Raw genomic sequence first — 22,503 nt, forward strand, 5'->3', positions numbered from 1 at the left:
CAGCGCGCGGCTCACTCGCTCCCTCTCTCACTCAGGCTGCCCGCTGTCACACACGCGTACAGCGGCACCGGCACACCGGGCGCGCACAACACAGCAGCGTAAAGAGCGAGGCGGGGACAGGGGGGCGCGTCATCTGCAGAGTCAGCGGCACTGACAACAACCTACTATCATCTCGCTGATGTGAGTGTGAAGCAGTGAATGAGACAGAGTGAGTGTTACACATCTCCACTGAGCCAGGATGATAAAAAAAAAACTTTATTGATTTCACAACAGATTAAAGTGTGGAGAGAGAGAGAGAGAGAGAGAGAGAGAGAGAGAGAGAGAGAGAGAGAGAGAGAGAGAGAGAGAGAGAGAGAGAGATTTGGGAATCACATATGACATATGTAATCACAACGGGTTGATTATATTCAGTAGAGCTCCTATGATTCATTGCCCTCATCCATCAGGTCGCACATGGTGTCCACCAGGTCTTCCATCAGGGCATAAACCTGCCAGGTAGATAGATTCATACATGAGATACGTTGGAGTATGGAAAACACTGGTCCTTCTGTGATTTAGAGTTTCACTGGCATAAAGATGGAGGACGACTCACTTGAGGCATTTAGAAAAAATGTCAGAAGCGAAAACATTCCAACTGTTAATCCTAGTATGACTAAAGCTCCAAACACAGGCTCCTACATTTCCCATAATGCAACTGCGTTTGACTCACTGGACAATGAAAAATTGGTTCCACCTCCCAAAACAAAGAACCCTACTTTTGCCACAATGTCTTCCATTAAATAAATGAAGAAGGGTCAATATTACAGCAGATCCTGACTTTTAGTTCATAGTGTTGGCTGAGCTGCTACCCAACCTCCTAAATACCCAGACAAGACAAAAATAGCAAGTGGTGAAAAGTATTAGCTTAGCTTGTCACTGAGGAACAGGCTCAGGAATACAGGTGCTGCTACAAGGAGGCCGTAACCAATTTGATGTGAGCGACTGTGTATGAAACATGTGTGTTTAATCCCGAGTGAGGGGTCTGCTTGTGGGACATATGTTAACGTTTCCAGATTTGGCTTTGAGATAATTGTGGGTTATGGGTCCGGTACGGAGCTTTGCAGATGCAGGCGAGTTTGGAAAAATGTACCTATATGTGGGACTCTCAGCCAGGGGATCTGTTTAAAACTTCAGAGCAGCAGTTGAGTCCTTATGATGATTAAACTGGATTTAACTGTGTAAATTGGTTGCAGTGCCCCTTTAGAATATTATTATTAGATAATGAATTCACAAATGATGAAGGACTGACCTTTTTGTGCAAGAGCCTTGTGTAAATCTTCATCATCTTCGGGTCCACTTCATCAGGAAGCTCCTGAATGTTGCTTTCTGGACTGGTTTCCGGCAGTGGGACAGACTCCTTCCCTTGCTTTTCCTTGCTGCGCTTTCCCCCTTCATCTCTTCTTTTCCCCTTCTTTTTGCTCTCCTTTGCACACAACATAGACAGACAGGGGACATGTAGTTTACTGGAGAATGATCATGACGTTTTGTATTGAGCGTGCAGGATGACCAAATGACCAAAGTGAGTGGGTTGCTGAGTGTTTGTGTGCATCTTGCGTGATGAAAAACTACCTCCCACATATTTGATGGCGTGTGATATACTGCATGTACTGTAGTGTATGAGTTAATATATAGCGAGGTGTGTGTGGGGGGAGGGACAGATGGCTGGGACCAGTCCAGGTCCTATTAATTCACACCCTGGGCGCACATTTGGAGAGCAGGTGCACATTTTCACACCGTGTTCTGTTACGATGGTGCTCTGTGAGTAATAGGCTGTACCTGACCTATGATTCAATGTTCAAGCGACACACGGAGGAGAAAATCCCTCAGCAAACTACACAGAAAGGATTGTGATATATTTTGAATTGCTCACAGTTCAGAAATGAACCATTATAAGAGAGATTTAAGGTCCTGGCAGGGGCGGATCCTGGCCCCAGCTGAAATCTGATTGGCCCCTGCCCTGTCAGTATTCTTTCTTTTAATAAAATGGCCACTTCATCCTTTATTAGTCCCACAATAGGGAAAGTAGACAATATGCTTGAACAAGGAACAATTTACTAAATATATTCAATGATGTGCGGCTTTGTTCAAAGCTATAAAGCTAACAGTAAACAAGGAATGGCTTAAATGTGCACTTTACTGAATCAGTAATTGGATATGTACATGGGCCCTATGTGTAAAATGTCCACTGATTTAGAAAAATCCTAGATCCGCCACTGGGTCGTCCATGGCCAGATTCTCACCCAGACTATTATTTTTGTGGGAACCAACTGGGCTACAGGACCCAATATCTCATCATCAATGTCTGAGCAACACAGGCAAGCATCCGTGTTGACGTTCTCAGTCTCTGTTCTGACAAAAGTTATTCAATTTCATATTTGTGAACAGAATGATGCAAACTAGCTGGGTATAATGAGGAAGGGTGCATGGTGACTGCGGGAAAACAATCATCTGGATTAAAATGAATTGGTTGCTAAGTGGCAGCTGGTTGCTTGTTGTCTCATCTGACCAGTCACATTGCAAAAAGACAAATATAGCAACTATAATGACTTCTCTGGGGGAAAAACACTGGATTAGAGAGCCTCTTGGATATTCTCGTACATTTAGTGGAATGACTGAATGACAAATGGCTGCTTTTAATACTGCAAATCAAATGGTGCGCATATAGCTTACAGAATACGTAATAATATTGCAGATCTTTGGGTGGACGAGTTGTGTGAAGACAGCAGATAAATGAACGATGAACCAACAACATGTTTGAAGTGGTGCAGGTGAGTCGTGGTTGGATCAGATGAGAGGCAGCTCAAGTTGTCATGTCTTCATACTTCACGCATACTACTAATTAAAATGAATTAAAGTGAATCTGCTGCCACTCAGTGGAAAACATCACTGTGTTGATGAAGATAAGATAAACTTTATTGATCCCATGCTGGGGAAATTCACAGCAGCAGATAGTCAGAGGAAGGTAGATATGCAAACATGTGAAAGTATAAAATATAATAAAATAGGCAATAAAATAAAACGTCAATAATAAAATTAAGTGGCACAGAAGGATTGTATGAGGATGTATGCTGCATTGATTCATTATGTATGCCTATGTAATTATGTTATAGGTATATAGGCAGGTATGTAGAATCACAGTAGTATACTAAATAGTTTTATACTATTATATATATATATATATATATATATATATATATATATATATATATATATGTGTTTTGATCATGTCTTATAACTATATAAAGATGAAGGCTAGGCAGCTGGACATACACACATAAATGTTTTCCCCTCACCTCCACTGATTTTTCAGATGTTGGTGACTTGGTGCCTTCATTTACTCTGGATCTTGGGTCTCTCCTCTTCTCCTTCGCAGCTGCTCCTCCCTTTTTCTCACTCTTCCCATCTTTGCTCATATCATCAGCATCTGTGATGGAGTAACAGTAATAAACTGCATGAATTCACTATATGTCTGAGTGAAAGTGTGCGAGTCTTACCAGCATCAGAGAGGAGCAATTCCTCCTGTTTATCCTCCAATGTTTGGGTCTTGATGAGGCCCAGCTGGTTTTTGAGCCACATGGCCTCATCTGCCATCGAGTCCAAGAGTCTCCTCCACAGCTGCTGTCTACAGGGGGCACCACACACCACCATAATACATGATACTGTACCAGTGTGGGATGCCATGAAAGAGATGCTTCGTGACTCACATGTGTTTATTCCTCACCCTATTGCTGCTGCTGTTAGAAGGCGGTGATTCAGTTCAGTGGGTTCAGAAAGCTGCAGAAGCAGAGAGTTAAGCTGTGCCAAGTTTTTTTCTCTGGTGTCCTGAGATGACTCTTGTTCAGGCAGAGACAGCACCGCCTTAAGTATGGGATCAAATGAACGGATTTATGGTTATAGATGGAGTTCATATTTTTGTGGTGTTATAGTGGACAGAAAACTTACTTGGAAACCACATATAGAATAAATAAAGAGGAAAGTGAGCTAAGAAGTAAAGGATATTTCGTTTAATGCACTAAGGTGTGGGGCAACACATATAAAACGAATATGAGACACTAGTATGTATTACAGAAAAGAGCAATAAGACAACTAAACAGGGTCGATGTACGAGAACACACCAAACAGGCTTTTATCAAGACATACGTGTTGAAACTTAAAGAATTAGTTGGACTTAAAATATTATTGGTTGTGTGTAAAGCCAGAAATGGACTGCCCGGAAATCTACAGAAGCTGTTTATATCAATATCAAATGACAAGGTTCATAGAAGGAAGTATAATTTTAAAAGTCCATATGCATGCACTACATTAGAGCAGCTGTGCATTTCTCTATATGGATCAAAACTGCAGAATTCTCTGGGCAATGATTTAAAATGTTGCTCAAATTATTCAATTAAAGAACATTTATAGAGAAAAGAATTATGTAACAGTATGAACTTATTGGGTAATATTTATGTTATGATGATGGCTATTGATGAATGTATAATTGATTAATGTGTTTTGTAAAAAGAGAGGAAATCAACAAAGGGATGGCCTTCAGTATTCATATTATTTATGTTATGTTATGTCTTGCTAAATTTTCTATTATAGAATGTGTACATATTGTTTTGATGTGTTAAATATTAATTTCAGCATATCGGTATGACATTGTATGACGTTATATCCTTGAATCAACTCGCTATTTTGTCTCTACCTGTCGAAGAGCATCAACAGAGAGATCCCAGCTGTGTCCTGGATTGACTTCTTCCCACAGTCTCTTTAGGTCCTCCACTGGCTGATGATGGTACTGCAACTAAAACCATGAATAGAGTGTACATGTGAATACAAGACTCCCATGAGCAGACAGTACTGTCATGCTACAAGAGTTGATGATGATGAGAAAGAGATTGTATTTAAATATCCTGTGTGGTTACACTTTCCAATGTTTCCAATCATTAGCTCCCATGTCTGCAGGAAATTAGCTTCAGGAAATAAAGATGTTGCTTTCACCCCTGTATGTTTGTTTGTTGGTTTGCATGTTTATTTGTTTGTGGTAAGCAACGATAGACAAAAACAACTGAACATAATTCCCACCAGTTAGTGCTGCTCAGTTCTCCTTGTTTGTTGTTGTGAGTTTAGTTCTGCTTGTTGGCTTCTGTTTAGCATTTTGCAATTTCTTTTGCTTTTTGTTCCTAAAAATTATAATTTTGTTTCAAGAAACCACTTATGTCTCTTTGCTCTGCTCGGTTTGTGACGTACTGCCATGTCAAAATAACCTAATTTAAGGTATTAGCAGTTAGACTCTATGATTAGTGAATGAACTACCAAGAATTACTCAGTTAAAAATATTATTGTGATGTGGTAAATGGATGGGGACAAAAAGATAATTCAGGTTATAGAGGGAAGAGAAAATGGGCTTATCATACTTTTCTACAGACAGTAAAATGTCAAAGAGAACAACATGACAAAAGGCTCCATTAACTGATTATCTATAACCAACAAAAAAAAACTGTACTGAGAAAAATGTTTGATGTATCACCGGCACATGAAATTGAGCTGACTAATGCATGATGAGCAATGTGTCTACAGCTATATATAAACTACAGGAACAGCCATTACAGAATAATTCTTATGAGCACTGCTGAGGCCCTCAAGAGGATGTGTATGGCAAAAAATACAACAGAACTCCACTGATCAAGAACAATTCTTGATGGATATTGTGTCTGTACTGTAGGATTTACCTTTGGGTTTCTGTGTAGGAACCTTTGCTCTTCAGTGATGTAGCGCTCTGCAGGAGAGCTGGGTCTCTCTGGGGTTCGGACCTCACTCACCATCTTGCACGCCATGGACCGACACATTTTCACCATGACGGTATTTTCCAACTTTGTCTGCACATGAACACACAACAGACCGACATTTGTTTCTGTTACAGAACACCTTTGTGCCATTTATCTTTCTTTTTAACTTTCAGAAACACAGTTTATTTGTAAAACTACCTCGATGAAATTCCTCTGGTCTGTCGTTTTGTCCTGGTAAAGAGCCACTCCCCTTAATGTGACCTGCATGGAGGCTCCTTGAAGCAGCACAGGGTGAGTGTTGAGCTGCCATACTTCCGTATCGATTCCTGGCTTTTCTGACTTGAATATAAACTCTACACGCTGGGTGTCACCTGGAAGAATCACACCTGGATAGGAGGGGAAGCAAATGGAAAGCAGAAAGACAGACTCAGCACTGGGTGGATGTCATGACAAGCTGATACATTGGCAAACAATGTATGACGTAAGGGTGGTGGCAGCAGGTGTCTGAATTTGTTTGTGTGTGTACCGGAGGAAGAATTGAAGTAGAAGTGCCGGCTCTTTGTTTGTGTTCGTAGGTTAGGAAAGCTGTTCTGCCTGGGAAGCTGCTGCCAGCTGTAGAAAATGGCCGTGGTGCCCTCATTGTGCATCTTCAGATGAGAAGAGGGTCTTTCTCCAGTGAGGGCCTCAAACATTATTGTGGTACTGATTCCTACTTCTCCCTGATCAATGAGTGTTGGAGAATACAAGTTGACTAAAGACAAGAGGTCAAAGCCGGACCTCAAAGAAAAAGCTCCACAGCAGAGTCTGAAACGATATTTTCAAAGTTCTTTAACTTGTACAGTGTCAGTTTTAGATCTGTTGTAGATACGTTGATGTTTCCCAGCCGCCGCTGCTACAGAGCTGGTCACCTGTTCAAAGTTTATTTATATTGAACATGTCATGTGTCCAAATCATACCAAATTCGACACTGCACTTTCCAGGTTTGAAGAAGATAAGATGAATGTTTTTTGAGATATGCGAGCAAAATATAGACAGACAGAGATTTCTGAAAATTATTAGACAGAAACAATAGATACGATCAATCTCAGTTGCGTCTTCCTTGACATGCTCCTGATCGATGTTAAGATCCTGTCAAGAAAACCTATAACATTCCCAATGTCTTCTTTGTTTCACAGTCAAAGCCTAAAGGGAAGGCTGCAGGGATTTGTAATCATTAGTGCTGAGTTGTAGACATGGTGGCTATACATTGTTGCAGGAAACAGGAAAAGTAGATCTGGGGGAATTTATCAAGGAAAAAGATAAATATGGAGAAATTGTTAAGTTTGCAAATAAAAAAATGAAATAAAAGCCTGGTTCTCTCTGCCACCAAAGTAAATAAAGGCCCCAACCGCTACTGGAGGGATCACAGTAGTCGTGGTTTGAACTGAAATATATACACACAGACCCGCTCACTGTGCAAAGACCAGTTTGTACCTGGTTATTGGCAGAGTTTCCAGTCCAGATTGCAAGCTGGCCACAGAACCTCAAGGCAGGACCGAGCAGAACCTCGGACCGAGCCTCATCACTCTGTGCCAGTGGTTCACTGTTAAAGACATGGAGACAACAAGCAATTGATCGAGCAGTTAACTCAATTGATAAGTAGATTGCAACATCAAATAATTGACATCATTAATACTGATTGTGTTTCTTAGTGTCTTTGAAATAGTGACGGCTTTGTAAGCTTGATCTGATCATATCATATCATCAGAAAAGGGTAGGTTCTTTTTCTTACAGGTTCTCCTTCTTCTCCTCCTTGTGCTCCTTCTCCTTCTCTCCTTCCCTCTCCAGTGAGGGACTTTGACACACCGTGACGGATCGGAATGGCTCACCAAAGCCGATCACCTCCAGTCCGCTGAGGTCCTGTAATCAAAGTGACACAGAGGGGTTGGTTTTCCAGGTCAAGGTCAGCTGCATGCTTCCTTTCAACATTGTGGCTGCTATTATGGAAAGGTAATAGCCGACATCCTCTTCAGTCCGGTCTCAATAGATAAATGTTCTGTCCCCTCACACAGAAAGTACAGAGGGACACTGCAAAATTAGGCGGCTGATAAGAGGATGAGGAGTAGTGGAACACACTGTCCACTTACCAATGGCAAATTGAAAGCTTAGGTGTACATACAGTACACTCCCCTTCATCCTGAATCATTTACATTTGTTCTTTACTTGATTCTCACTGTATTTCCAGCAGAGCACTATCACTATTTTAGCGTGTGGAAAGGACAGAGAGAAGTTAACAATACACCCTTTTAACAGAAGAGGGTTTGACATGTCACAGTAGGAAAAACATGGTGTAAATAAAACAAAAAACAAAAAACAAATATTTACCCGGGCTCATGGATAGAACAGAGCTGTTGCTGATGTTTTCAGGAACTGTTAATGTGGCTCAGTCTACTTCTTGAAAATGCCCACTTGCTTTCAAGCTCTATCTTGTAATTGACGTGTATTTCATTTTGACTCCATCCATGTTATTTGTTTCAAACATTTGTTTACCGAAAACTCTCCTCTTTAAGTTCAGTATAAAAATAAAAAAAGGTGTTGTGAGCACAGCAAGCACAATGATAAACAGAAAATAAATATTAGTGTGCTCTCAATGCGGGCGGCATTAGCACTGTTGCCTCACAGCAAAAAGGTTCCCAGTTTGAATCCTGGTTCAGTCCATGTTTACTTGGGTCTTATCTCTCACTGGCTATTTAGATTTGAACCTTGGTTTTACTTTTTGTCACTCTTGTGTTGACATATGATGTATAGTGTATGGTGCCCATAGCTCTTAAACAGATTTTAGCCTTGGTTTTAATTCAATTATTTATGTGTTTATTTGTGATGCATTAGATGGTGTCCTTGGATGTTTAGAAAGACACTGTGAAATAAAATGTATTAAAGATGATTATTATTATTCAACCAATCAGAAGTCAGGGTTATTATTGGTCTAATTAAGCTTACTACAACTGCTAATTAGTTCTAGCAAAAATGCATGAAACTCCTTTTTTACGGCTCGAACAAAGGAAACCTGGACCTTACCGATGAAAAACTCGTTCTTTCTGACTGTGGCAAGTCGAAATGTCTGCTGTGAAAAAGGCCTTAACTAATCCAATTTCTTGTGTCGCTCAAACTTCTCTACATTTCTAATTTAAACTGGAAGAGAGGACTTTCTGTCTTTGCACGAATGGCACGAATGTCACAAAGCCACGGGCGAGTCGGCTGCTGACAGGACGATCTGTCTCTGTCTGTGTGACAGAAGGTACTTCAAACCCCAAATCACCTCAGCATCACATTAACCACCAACATGACAGAACACACTGCAACCATTTTCTGTTATTTCACTGGGACAGGCGTGTGTGTTTGTGTGGTTTTGAAAGAGCAAAAGAGGGAGGGAAACCAAATGACAATATAAAAGACGTAATTTGAATAAACCTTCCCATAACCAACATCTATTACTTTGTGTGTAAACTGGATTAAACGGGAACTGGCTGTGCAAAGAAGTGCACATCTGTGTTTATTTGTGATAAAGTGTATATCCCAGAACCTCCTGCCCCTGCTAATGAAGTCATTGTAATTCAGAGACAGCAGTGAGGCAGGTTCTGTCCCTTTTCTTGGGCTCTAGTACGCCACTGGTCCCAAACGCGCTACTCAATGACCGGACACGCTCCAGATTTCATAACTGTACCTTCTCTATGTCAGTATGTATGTGAATAGGCATGTGTGTTTATGGAAAAGCTGCAGGGCTTCATTAATCTCATTATGCATGTGTGTGTACTAAATGTAAATTTTTCAAGCAATGAAATACATCACAAGAGTATGTGAACGTTCTGCGTGTGTATACAGTGTGTGTATACGCCAACGCAACCCACACACACGTGCCTGTGTGTGTGTTTGTGTGGGCGTAAATGTGCGTAAGCTTGTCTAACAATGTTCTGTAGTTTGTTCCCTGTAGAGAAAACCCAGAACAGTGTGCACAAAGCTGGATGATCACAGGCTGTCTGTGAGAATACAAACTGTTTATGAGCAGCTAGAAAAGACAAAGTGTCCTGAGGGCGTGAGTGGCCCCAGTGGGCTGTGTGGTTGGACAAGGAGTATGAAGCTGTTTGTTTTGATACAAAAAAATGTACAATCTCGACCTACATCAGTCAAATGTTATCGGTGTCAATCTTAAACAAGGGATAGGTAAAGCCGCTTCAAACTCACAGAAGAAAAGATGATCCTAATACTGACTATATTTTCACCAGAAACTGTTCAACATCTAACCTCACTGTAACCCCACTTCATGTCTCTGACCACTTCTTTATCTCTTACTCTCTCCCACTATCTCAAACTAACAACCCTACCACATCAACAGACTCTGTACCTGTCCGTCGCAACATTCGCTCCCTCTCTCCCTCCTCTCTGGCCTCCTGTTTTATCAGCCCTCCCTTCCACTGACTCTTTCTCACTCATGCATCCTAACTCTGCCACAGACATTCTCCTTTCTACTTTGTCCTCCTCTCTTGACTCTCTCTGTCCTCTTACGTCACGACAGGTCCGCAAGTCCTCCCCAGCTCCGTGGTTGTCTGACTCGGTGCGTGCCGACAGAGCCACTATGCGAGCATCAGAAAGGAAATGGCGGAAATCTAAACACCCGGACGACCTGCTCACTTATCAGTCTCTTCTCTCCTCTTTCTCTGCCTCTATTTCCACAGCCAAAAGCACTTTTTACCAAACTACAATTCAATCCTCATTTTCTAACCCCAAAAAACTCTTCTCCATCTTTTCCAACCTCCTTGACCCCCCCAGTCCCCCTCCTCCTTCCTCCCTTCTACCAAGCCACTTTGTCAACTACTTTACAAAAAAGATAGATGACATACGCTCCTCATTTTGTAATCCTCCTTCTATAACTACATTTCCATCAACTTCATCTTCATCCCCTTCGCTTTCCTCTTTCACCCCCCTGTCTCCCAATCAAGTTCTTACCTTGGTAACCTCCGCCCGCCCGACCACCTGCCCCCTTGACCCCATCCCATCTCACATTCTCCAGTCTATCACTCCTGACCTTCTTCCCTTTCTCACCCATCTTATCAACACTTCCCTGTCAACTGGCTGTTTCCCTAACTCTCTGAAGGAGGCAAGAGTAAATCCTCTCCTGAAGAAACCCACCCTCGACCCGTCTGAAGTAAATAACTACAGACCTGTCTCTCTTCTTCCCTTTGTTTCCAAAACTCTCGAGCGCGCTATCTTTAATCAACTCTCCTCCTATCTTCACCACAAAAACCTTCTTGACCCTCACCAGTCTGGTTTCAAGGCAGGCCACTCAACTGAGACTGCCCTCCTTGCTGTCTCTGAGCAACTTCACACTGCTAGAGCTGCCTCTCTCTCCTCTGTCCTTATCCTTCTAGACCTTTCTGCTGTGTTTGACATGGTGAACCACCAGATCCTTATTTCCTCCCTTCAGGACCTGGGTGTCTCAGGCTCTGCTCTCTCCCTGCTCTCATCCTACCTCAATGACCGCACTTATCGGGTAACTTGGAGAGGATCTGTGTCTGAACCTTGTCCTCTCACTACTGGGGTCCCTCAAGGTTCCGTCCTGGGTCCCCTCCTCTTCTCTCTGTACACCAACTCTCTCGGCTCTGTCATTCACTCACATGGCTTTTCCTACCATAGCTATGCTGATGACACCCAACTAATCCTCTCTTTTCCCTAATCTGAAACACAGGTAGCAGCACGAATCTCTGCCTGTCTGACTGACATCTCTCAGTGGATGTCTGCACACCACCTGGAAATTAACCTTGACAAGACTGAACTACTTTTCCTTCCAGGGAAAGACTCTCCCACCCATGACCTGACTATTAACTTTGACAACTCCGTGTTAACCCCCACTCAGACTGCTAGGAACCTGGGTGTGACACTCGACAGCCAACTCTCCCTTACTGCCAACATTACTGTAACAACACGTTCCTGTAGATTCATGCTGTACAACATCAGGAGAATACGCCCCCTTCTCACTCAGAAGGCGGTGCAGGTTCTGGTCCAGGCCCTGGTCATCTCACGCCTAGACTATTGTAACTCCCTCCTGGCAGGTCTACCTGCTAGTGCCATCCGACCTCTGCAGCTCATTCAGAATGCAGCAGCTCGACTGGTCTTTAACCTAAATTCACTCACACTACTCCGCTCCTCCGCTCCCTTCACTGGTTACCGGTGGCTGCCCGCATCCGTTTCAAAACATTAGTACTTGCGTACCGTGCTGCGAACGGATCGGGTCCAGTCTACATCTAGGACATGGTCAAACATTACACCCCAACCCGTTCACTCTGCTCTGCTTCGGCCAATCGGCTTGTTGCTCCCTCACTGCGAGCTAAACACTCATCAAAATCCCGACTGTTTGCTGTCCTGGCTCCTAAATGGTGGAATGAGCTCCCCATGGACATCAGAAAGTTTACACATCTTCCGCCGCAAACTAAAAACACACCTCTTCCGACTATACCTTGAATAAAAATTTTAAACTAACAATTTAGTAGCACTTAAATATAGCACTTTGTAGTTTGGCTTTTTTGAAGAAATTGTACTTTCTTGATTCTTGTTGTTCTGGGTTTGTACCCTCATGGTTGAATGCACTTATTGTAAGTCGCTTTGGATAAAAGCGTCAGCTAAATGAAATGTAATGTAATGTAATGTAATAAATTCCTGGGAATCATTAAGTTTTCTTCAGTATTTCAGAAATCCAGTAATAAGTGTCTGAACATGAATGGGCACATTACAAACAGGAACCTCTCATAACGATTTTTGCATTCCCTTATGGTTCCAGTTTTCCAAAATGTTAACAACCACAGACCAAACAGTTCTTTCTAGAGTTCATACTTCCGCCAAGGCCCAACAGCCCCCTAATAAAACCACATTTAACTTCAATAGATCCAGATTTATTATCTGGATCTATTGAATAGTCCCATAGTTATTGGACTCTTGATGCTGTATTGATATAAATATTTGAATGTTAAGAAAAATGAATAAAACTTGTGTTACAGGCTTCTTAAGGTCCATGTCCTGTAGAAGCTCCCCCAGCTCCTGGTACTGGTCCTGTAGGTATGCACTCTGCTCCCAAGGCTGAGAGGCTGGACGCAGATTCTTAGCACATCTGATTCCTAGAGGATGACAATGTTCGCACAGAAGGGATACAGTCAGTCTTAGAGTGGCTGAATGCAGGTGTGCATGTGAGTGTGTGTAAAGCGTCTGTATTTATGTGGGGGATCTCTAGTCTTCATGATGACTCAAAGTGGTTTGCAGTACAGTTTTTTCCAGTCACCCACTCAAAGACAAATCCATATGCTGCAATTGCTCAAGCCAGTGATCGAACCACCAACATTCTGGTTAGTGGATAACCTGCTCTAGCTCCTCATCTCTCCCTCTAAATTTAAAGTAACTTCCCAAAAAGAGGGCCACTGTGTCCTCTTCTTCTTTTGTTTGGATAAAACCCGTCATCACCCGTCGTTGAAATTCTTATTTGAATTTGTTTCAAAGTGGTCACATGTAGTTGGTGGAGACCTTTAGGGTAAATTTATGGAGCATTTTTTATCTGAGACACAAATATGTCCCATGGTGAATGCACAACTAATGAAACAGGGTTGATATTGAGACTGTAGGTAAAGACTGGGACACACGTGCAGGTGACTGTGTGTGTGTTCGTGTGTGTGGCCTACCCGTTTCCTGTTGTATGCCGCTTGGTTGTCCAATATGTGTGACAGGTTCCCGTCTGCCCTGCTCTGTCTGAGTCAGAGTGGCTGTGATGCCGCTCATTTCGTCCCCATAACGCTGGGGGAGAGTCCAAAACTCGCTACCCACGCGATAACCCTAAAACACACCAGTCAAATGGGTGAGGAAGAACATGGTAACTGAGTTTTAGTGAGTTTAGAAAGTAGAGAACTACAACGTGAGTGTGACAGATGGCTAAAGTAAAAAAGAGGAGGCAAATGTGTTACATACATATCCAGAGTGGATGAGTGGCATGACTTGGGTTAGAAATTCCTTTTGCTCCTGAGTTTCTCTGAAATGATTGTCTTGGTTCATCAGTAACGTCTTGACTGGTCTGTGGAGCAAGTCTTGACAGAGTGGAAAAGAGCAGCAGATGAATAGAGTGGTTGATAGACAAGCATAAGGCACCGATTCAAGAATATCCAGTTTGTTAATTTGCTACAAATGAGAAACCTGCAGTTGTACACTGGTTAAAGCTGCAATAATGATACGATTACTGCTCTCAAATCAACTCACCAGATAAATGGTGCTGCTGTCGTCTGCGCTGCGTCATATGTGTTTGCCAATTCTGCAGGGCATTACCCTGGATGTCCCTGTGGCCTGAAGAGAGCTCACGCCCTTTCTCCACAGCCTCACAGTGATGCCTCCCTGGGATCTCATATGAAGCATCGCTCTTGGAATTTGGTACTTGCTCCACCAACTGGAAAAAAGTAAATTAATTCATATTATTTTAGTTGGTTCACAGATTGAGAGCAAAGTAAATTTAATCGGAATTTACCTCCGTCTCCCCTTTAGTCTCCAGATAACTTCTGAAATCCTCTAAAGTACCCAGGATGCTGTGTGGAAGAACCATCCCTTGATCATCAAACTGAAGCCCCTCCAGTCCTTGAAAGCACAGGAAAAGATAAAAAGTAACTTTAGCTTCCAAGATGCATATTACGATCAGAACAACATTTCTTTTAGAAACGGGAAATTGTTCAGTGGGTACTACTCTGTATCCCAAAGAAATGCAAATTACCTGAGTAGCACAGAGACTGGGAGTCAGTGTCCAGCTTCACTGGATGAATCTTACCCACACATGATGTGAGCACTGTTTTTTGATGGCCCTTGGGTGGCTTTAGGACAAGAATCTGCAGACATTATCATATACTCAATTACACAATACATATTTGGGGAACAGAGTGATTTTAAAACTAATGTTAAATGTAACAAATTGATGAAGTGGGTTAACCTGTGGGTGACTGGCCTCAGCCTGGATATCCATGAGAGAAGAAGAAGACTTCTTGGACCGGTCACCCCCAACACTGGAAAACGTCTTGTTCTCTAGAGGAGAGGAAAGAAAATGACACTAGTATGGGAATATCAGAGTAATAATATGTTTTGTTAAAGTGGGCACAACAATACTAGAACAACACTTGTAATCCCTCTTCATGTAATCTCTACACACAGATTATAATGAATGATGTTGCCTAACAGTGATCCCCTGATTTTGGCATTTTAAAAAGTGAAGTGAGCTTCTACTTGATTGTGCACAAAGTACATCAATGCGCACATACACACACATTCAGAGAAAAAGAGATTACCATGGAACAGTGACATGGTTACGCAATTCTGTTAATTTCTCTTTATCCAATTGTGCCTGATTATTGTTGCCGTAAGGGCAAACTCAAATCGTGGCAGCGGTAGCTCGTAGAGGCACTTCCGGTGTCAAGAGAAACTGCCAGTGATATGTAGAGGCAGCTGCCTTTGATGCTACACTGTTTTAAGGCAGCTACCTCTGATGTCAAGCTGTTGGAGGCAGCTGTCACAGTTGCCAAAAATAGTTTTGGGGCAGTTGTCACTGCGGTAGTTGTTCTCAGACAGTGTGGAAACAGGGAGTTGCCTCCAAACCGTGTGGCAACAAAGGCAACTGCCTCTGTGGCAGGCAGAGGCAGATGCCTCCAAACAGTGTGACAACAGAGGCAGATGCCTCCGAACAGTGTGGCAACGTTCTCCAAACACAGGTGAGAGCTGCCGCGGCAGGTGCCCCAATGTAGCCTGGCAGCAATATTATTTCAAGTTTCAGTTCAATGACACAAAACATAGGCAAAGCATTAACAGCATTTAAGCAGAATCGGTGCTAATATGAATATAAGAAATCAGCCATATAAACGAACATGTTTCACAAAACAAGTGGAGAAATTCAGATCAATTATTGTTGGTGCTCAGAACAGTAACAGGCTGCAGAGGCAACTGCCCCAAAACAGCTGTGGCAACTGGCAGCTGCCTCAAATCGCGGCAGCTGCCTTCACAAATCAGTGGCAGTTTCTGCTGCCACCGGCAGTGCCTCTACAAGCTGCCGCTGCCATGATTAGAGCTCGTGTCTGTCGAAGCTACAGACACAAGCTAAAGCTTCGGTTAGACGCAGCAGGAACAGAGACGGACAGTGAGAGAGGGACACAGACGCTTGTAGCTGACCTGAGTGACTCGAAGGTCTGAACTCCGTCTTCTCACCGCGGTTCATTTGATCTGAGCCTTGAAACTAAACTCACAGCTAATGTAGCGCTAGCAATGGTGACCCGGGTAAGTTTGCTCTACTCGTAACCATGGCAACGGGGAAAACCATGGTGCAACGAGGGAGACCACTTTTTTATATATATATATATATATTTTAAACAACGTCACAATCAACAAAACAAGAGCAACAATGAGACAAACATAATATATTAATAAAAAACAAGACGTGATGCACACACACCACTCACCTGTTTGATTTGTCACGCACGCACACACACACACACACACACACACACACACACACACACACACACACTATAAAGATAGATAGACAGACAGATATAGAAAGATTAAAAGATGGATAGATAGATAGATTAAAAGATGGATAGATTGATAGATGGATACATAGATAGATAGATAGATAGATAGATAGATTGATAGATAGATAGATTAAAAGATGGATAGATTGATAGATAGATAGATAGATAGATAGATAGATAGATAGATAGATAGATAGATTAAAAGATGGATAGATTGATAGATAGATAGATAGATAGATAGATAGATAGATAGATAGATAGATAGATTATAGCACATGATAATAGGCTGTAACATTATCTGTGATGAAACATAATGGACAGTTGAAGTATCAAGGGGCCTCAGAAACATGACTGAGGTAAATCATGTTCTAAACAAGTGCTCAGTTGTATGTTAGAAACATAGTGTTCTGTAGAAGATCACCACAACCCCTTCTGTCAATCAGAATGATGGAGCTGATGGAGCTGATGGAGCTGATGGGGCTGATGATAGCTTATATAAAGACAGCTGATATCCGCCTCCGCGCCAAACACAGGCAGGAGCAGGTCTATAAAACGTCAGACCATATTTCTGCCCACTTTGTTGTGCGTAAACCATCCTACAGTGATGGAAATGACCAGACTCTCCACCGGCGCACAGACCACCCCGATCCCTGCTGCGCACCAGCTCAGCTGCTCCACCTCAGGTGCTTCCCAGTTTCATATGGACGGACAGAGCGCTGGCTCCTCCAAAGTCATTGCTTACAAAAACGCATCGCAGCACCTGAGTGCATCGGGGATTAAAGCGGGTTTGGGGATACTTAAAGCGGCCACGTCTCAGTGGAAACAGGAGAAGAAGACGCGCTCGGGGACAGCCGTAAGGCAGCTGTCCACTGCCAACAGCAGCCATCCCCACAAGAGATCCCCACTGGATCAGCTGGCAGCTCTGGTTCTCCAAGGTCAAACCTGGCACCGCCAGATCGGCCAAGAGCACCGAAAGGACGCTCTTCACTCCACCAAGCCGCAGAACTGTAAGCGCATCGTGGTTCTCGGTGCGCCACGGGTCGGCAAGACTTCCATCCTGAGAAGATACCTTCGGGACGGATTTGTGGAAGAGTACAGTCCAACCTCAGAGGATTTCCTCAGGAAACTCTTTCGGATCCGCGGGGAGACCTACCAAATTGACGTCTTAGACGCGTCCAGGGAAAGAGACTTCCCGGCCAAGCGGCGGCTGTCAATCCTCACTGGTGCGTATTGGTTCAGTTATAATCTCTGTCCTGCAAAACTCAATAATGATTCAGTTTTTATTTAGTTAAAAGAATGAGGGCAGAGGCATGCGTAAATGCGTAAACGCTTAGTTCCTTTTCTTGAAGAATGTATGGATGTAGGCTATGGATTTAAACCTGAGGAAAATCATTTATTTGCTGTTGTTTTCATTTTTGCAGGAGACATTTTTCTTCTAGTGTTCAGTGTAGATGACCGGAGCTCGTTTGAAGAGGTGTGCGTCCTGCGAAGGGAGATCCTCGCTGCTAAATCCAAACTCTCCAAGTCCTCTGTGCCAGAGCTGTGCGCACGGCCGCAGGTCCCCCTGCTGGTGTGCGCCAACAAGGTGGATCTCCAGGAGTCTGAGAGAGCGATACCAAAGTCAGAGGTGCTCCAAGCCCTCGGCGATGACTGCGTCTTTTTCGAAACGTCTGCGAAAGACAGCACTAATCTAGAGAAAGTCTTCGAGACTCTGGCAAAGCGTGGCGGACTTCCGACTGAAACCGGCCCGTCTCAGCACCGGAGAGTCTCCCTTCGTTCGTACCAGTCGATGCGGACAGGTCGTGCGGTGGGGAGGGGGGGCGAGGCGCCGGGGCGCGACGGCCCCTGCGGCGCCCTGTACCCGCTTGCTCGTCGGCCGAGTTTTAGCACTGATCTCCGGCAAGTGATTGGGCCGCATACGGCAAGAAAACCCGACAAAGCACTGGAGAGATGCCAGATTCAATGAGAGACTCATGAGACTAACACGTAAAGCACCGATATTCACTTAAATATGAATTGTGTTATCGTTGTGTAATGCCATGCACTTGAGATGATACAAAAATAAAAACTTTAAAAGTCTAATGTAGTGTTATATCCTTTTGCATATAATATTTAATATAGGCTACATATACATATATACATCTCTATCTGTGTGTGTGTGTGTGTGTGTGTGTGTGTGTGTGTGTGTGAGTGTGTGTGTGTGTGTGTGTGTGTGTGTGTGTGTGTGTGTGTGTGAGTGTGTGAGTGTGTGTGTGTGTGTGTATGTGTGCATGTGTGATGCTGGCGTCGTGATTACCAGGAGTCCAAAGCCTGAATCCCACACATTCTGAATAACCAGGTCAAAGATGTGCTTTCCTGTTGGCATATACCTTCCCATCCTACACTATACTCTATAAATGTCTATACTCATGTGGGCCCGTCGCTCAGTGGGCTCCTCAACTCTGAATGCACATTAATATTTAGCTTTCACGTCCTTGATTATTATATGATCAGCTCATTCAGAGGACACCTCTTGCATAGTCTCTGTGAGGTCTGATCTCCCGAAGTGGAGCAGGGTCACAACAAAGACATGATTGGCATTCACCAAACAAGGTATAATAGCCAAATGTTCATAACAAAGTTCACATTGAGAATCATTTGTGCAGCAGATAACACAACACCCAGGCTTTACACGTGCAACACACTTCACATGACACAATAGCAGATGTCCCCGTGTGCCCATTCGTAACGAGAGAAAAACAAAATGACCCTGCTTTGTACGTGAAATGACAAATGGATAAATAACACCACTCCCACGCTGTCACGTAAAATAGTGACAAAAGCGTTAACTCTCAAACCTCTTTTTTATGCAACCAACTTGAGAATTACGCCGTGTCACTACAGAGCTCCCGTGTGTATTTTCGTCAACAACAAAAAGAAACTGTGTTAGTTTCTCTATTCACAGGATTCTAATTGGGTACCATTCTAATGGTGTGTGGTTTGGTCATGTGAGTCATGATGCCTGGAAGCCTCAGAACAACGTCTGTGGCAAGGTCTCACAGAGGCTCAGAGGCATTTTAGTGAATACATAAAAAAACATTTCTTTGATTTAAATGAACTGCTCCAATGTTGAGAAAGGGAGACATTTTATTTCTTGAAGGCCACATATGCTCATCATGTCCTCTAGGGATCCATCCATCCATTATCTGTACCGTTTATTATTTGAGAGTTGCGGGGGGGAGCTGAACACAGTCTGCATGTCTTTGGACTGTGGGAGGAATCAGGAGTTCCTGAAGAAAACCCACACAAACATGTCAGGTCGGCAGTTCGATCTCAGTCTTCCCAAGCTGCATGCCGAAGTGTTGTTGGGTACCGAACCCCAAATTGCCTCCTCTCGTAGAGAAAGTGCTGCACATGGATGCACTGTATGAATGTGTGTGTGAATGTAAAACTGTACTGTAAAGCGCTTTGAGTAGTCATCAGAACTTTACCATTTACCATTCAAGACAAACATATGTTTGGGGGGGGGGGGGGGGGTGGGCATGTTTACTGATTAATATGTTTTTTTTGTACTTTCAAAGACAAGGGTCTGTTGATTTCCCACGAAGACAAACAGCTTCTCCTAGTAGATGACCATCAAGAGAAATGCCGGCTGTCTCTGGCAGATTGCATCAGCTGTAGTTACTATATAATAAAGCTACACTAATAACTGGCTTCATGAATCCATTGAAAATCCTCTCTTGGCTGCATTAAAGTGTGACTTGCCCCCTAGGTTTTGGCTGAAGTGCGTCTCCCTGGCGATTCAAAAGCTTTCATTAGAGGGGTGTTAACCTTTTCATATTTACATAAATTTCATGACGTAGAGACATCCCAAACAGTTGACTCTACATGTGAAAATGTATTATCATTAAACAACTGATGGTGAAAGAAACCTATTTTGCAGGTAAAAAATATGCTTTTATGTTTACTGCCTCTGCAATGCGGCAGCCTGAACCTTCCCTCCCTGTGTGCTGTCGCAAGCAGGGAGGCGCACATTGCAGGAAACTGCAGCCACGTTCACCCATGTGGTCTTGTGACACGTGCAGTGATGTGATTTTTATTTGTTAGAGCAAGCACTACACACACACACACACACACACACACACACACACACACACACACACACACACACACACACACACGAGCAGCCAAACACTTGGGTGAAAAGATAAGATACTCCTGCCCTGCTTGCACTTGAGGAGAATTTACATATCTTGTCGTATCTCTGACAAACACACACATCAGAGCAGGGCCGCTCCCAACAATGGACTCAAATGTGACGCTGTACTTACCCTCAGCCTTCACTTACACTGAGAGAAACGTTCATCAGCTAAGTCACACAAAGCACACAAGTGCAGTTTCCCACAGCTCAACTAACTGGATGGATTGTTTTGCGTTTTCACACATTTCCGATGCTTTCTGGATCTATAACCCTAATACTGTATTTTTGTGACAATGTTCTGTTCAGTTTTTTAAATGAAACATAACCAACATGACTTTATTCTAATATATCTTTCCCGTCATGTTGTGTATGAACTTTTTAGGTGTTTTAAGGTTTGTCTTCTTGTAGGACCTTGAACTGGTCTAGGAGCCATGCAGCGCCCACTGAAACATTGATAATGGCACAGGCGGATACTCTTGGCTTGGCAGTCCGTTTCTAAAGGCCTCATTAGGGATGAGGTTTACCTATGAGTGTGTAAACCTTGTGTCACCTCCTCTCGTATGACTCCAGATGTTCTGATGTTGAACGCACACAAGCAGGATCAGAACATCCACTGCTGTTGCCATCACATCGTCTCCTGACGTTCTATGGCCTCCGACGCAGGGCATCAATGTTAGCGTGTCTACACTTAGTGTACGGTGAGCTGTGTTTGTCAACAGTCCAATCAGTCACTATAGTTCACTGCAGCTGGGCCGAGATCATGACCATGGAAATAGGAGCGGAGGCAGGCAGCTTGTCACGCAACTAGATGACAGGGAAAACTAACAATAACATTGGAACATGTGTACACACACACACACACACACACACACACACACACACACACACACACACACACACACACACACACACACACACACACACCTGCCACTGGTGAATACCTTGTTAATTGTTGTTAATTATGTTTTCCACGTAAATGAAACCTACTTTAGAAATGCTAAGATGAAACCTATTAAAACAATTTGACCCTAAATTAAACACTTAACCACAATTGTTTTAGACGGTTGGGTGTGTTCTGATTGTTGCGTTACATAAGGCTTTCATTACGTGCCAGAATATATGAGGAAACACCATCACAGGTAGGTTATTTATATACACACATACTGTAATATAACAAACATGCATTATTTTAATACAAAGCCAAACAATTTAAAAGTGTATTTCACAATTTGTTCAAACTGTAAATGGTCATATGAAATCTGAAGGGTTGATGAACCGACAATGGGTTTTTTTTGCAGAGATTACAGTTACAGAGAGGCAATCATCCTGCTTGTTCTGGTCACATTGTAAAGTCAAAGCCCAAATCAACACAAAGGTACAGTGCGTGATCCATGTCTATGATGTGATCCATAACTAGAGAACCTGTTTTTAGTTTTGTGTTATGCACTTTTTCTTTTACAACCAAACAAGCTAATTAAGTGAAAAAAGCAAACAAGGACACAATAGATATGAAGAGATGAGTGAATGCATGAGTCCTGGTTCAGTGTCATGAGTCCATGCTGCCATGTTTCTTAATGTCCACTAGAGGACAGACAGGGTCAACACAGTTATTGAATTCTCATCAGAGGTAATATCTCACATAGGCTATCTTATTTTATAGGCACCAGTGAGATGCACCACAGAGACCAGGAGATATTTGGAGAGAAGAGGACTAAAAGGGAGGAGAAGGTGCAAGAACAAATGAACACAGAAGAGGAGGACTGGGTCACTTGGATGGGAAAGAAAGAGAAAATTATATGGCAACAGTACATGCCAGTGGCACACGGTGGATTGGGTTTCCAGCAATTCATCCTCAATGGATATATTGGAATAAACCCACATTTTTGTAATTTCATTAAAGAAATGTGTAAAAGAGATGGGATCCCTGTGAACGAACATTTGTTAG

At 43.0% G+C, this 22,503-nt stretch overlaps 2 protein-coding genes and 1 long non-coding RNA gene across 4 annotated transcripts; 2 read left to right on the top strand and 1 right to left on the bottom strand.

Annotated features, from left to right (window-relative positions):
• Positions 1-69: 69 nt before the first annotated feature.
• On the top strand, positions 70-3,461 carry LOC117769437. 2 transcript variants are annotated; one of them, XR_004615232.1, is made up of 3 exons: positions 70-180; positions 2,732-2,843; positions 3,350-3,461. It is a non-coding gene; the product is annotated as an uncharacterized LOC117769437 (long non-coding RNA). The 2 variants fall into 2 exon arrangements; XR_004615230.1 differs by having other exon boundaries at positions 93-208.
• Positions 185-16,169, bottom strand: mycbpap (mycbp associated protein). Its single transcript, XM_034597097.1, has 20 exons — positions 16,020-16,169; positions 14,794-14,885; positions 14,581-14,692; positions 14,341-14,447; positions 14,079-14,262; positions 13,794-13,909; positions 13,511-13,661; positions 12,837-12,955; positions 7,582-7,709; positions 7,284-7,392; positions 6,337-6,529; positions 6,009-6,196; positions 5,754-5,900; positions 4,727-4,825; positions 3,761-3,897; positions 3,534-3,661; positions 3,333-3,463; positions 1,289-1,462; positions 344-488; positions 185-283 (listed from the first exon to the last, which is right to left on the bottom strand). Exons 1-19 carry the CDS (start codon positions 16,063-16,065, stop codon positions 420-422), a joined length of 2,430 nt encoding a protein of 809 aa, XP_034452988.1. The 5' UTR covers positions 16,066-16,169; the 3' UTR covers positions 185-283; positions 344-419.
• Positions 16,170-16,874: 705 nt separating this feature from the next.
• Positions 16,875-18,434, top strand: si:dkey-27j5.5 (dexamethasone-induced Ras-related protein 1). Its single transcript, XM_034597520.1, has 2 exons — positions 16,875-17,601; positions 17,800-18,434. Exons 1-2 carry the CDS (start codon positions 16,983-16,985, stop codon positions 18,342-18,344), a joined length of 1,164 nt encoding a protein of 387 aa, XP_034453411.1. The 5' UTR covers positions 16,875-16,982; the 3' UTR covers positions 18,345-18,434.
• The last annotated feature ends 4,069 nt before the right edge of the window (positions 18,435-22,503 follow it).

Source organism: Hippoglossus hippoglossus, chromosome 1 (genome assembly GCF_009819705.1).
Source record: "Hippoglossus hippoglossus isolate fHipHip1 chromosome 1, fHipHip1.pri, whole genome shotgun sequence".
NCBI classification, from domain to species: domain Eukaryota; kingdom Metazoa; phylum Chordata; class Actinopteri; order Pleuronectiformes; family Pleuronectidae; genus Hippoglossus; species Hippoglossus hippoglossus.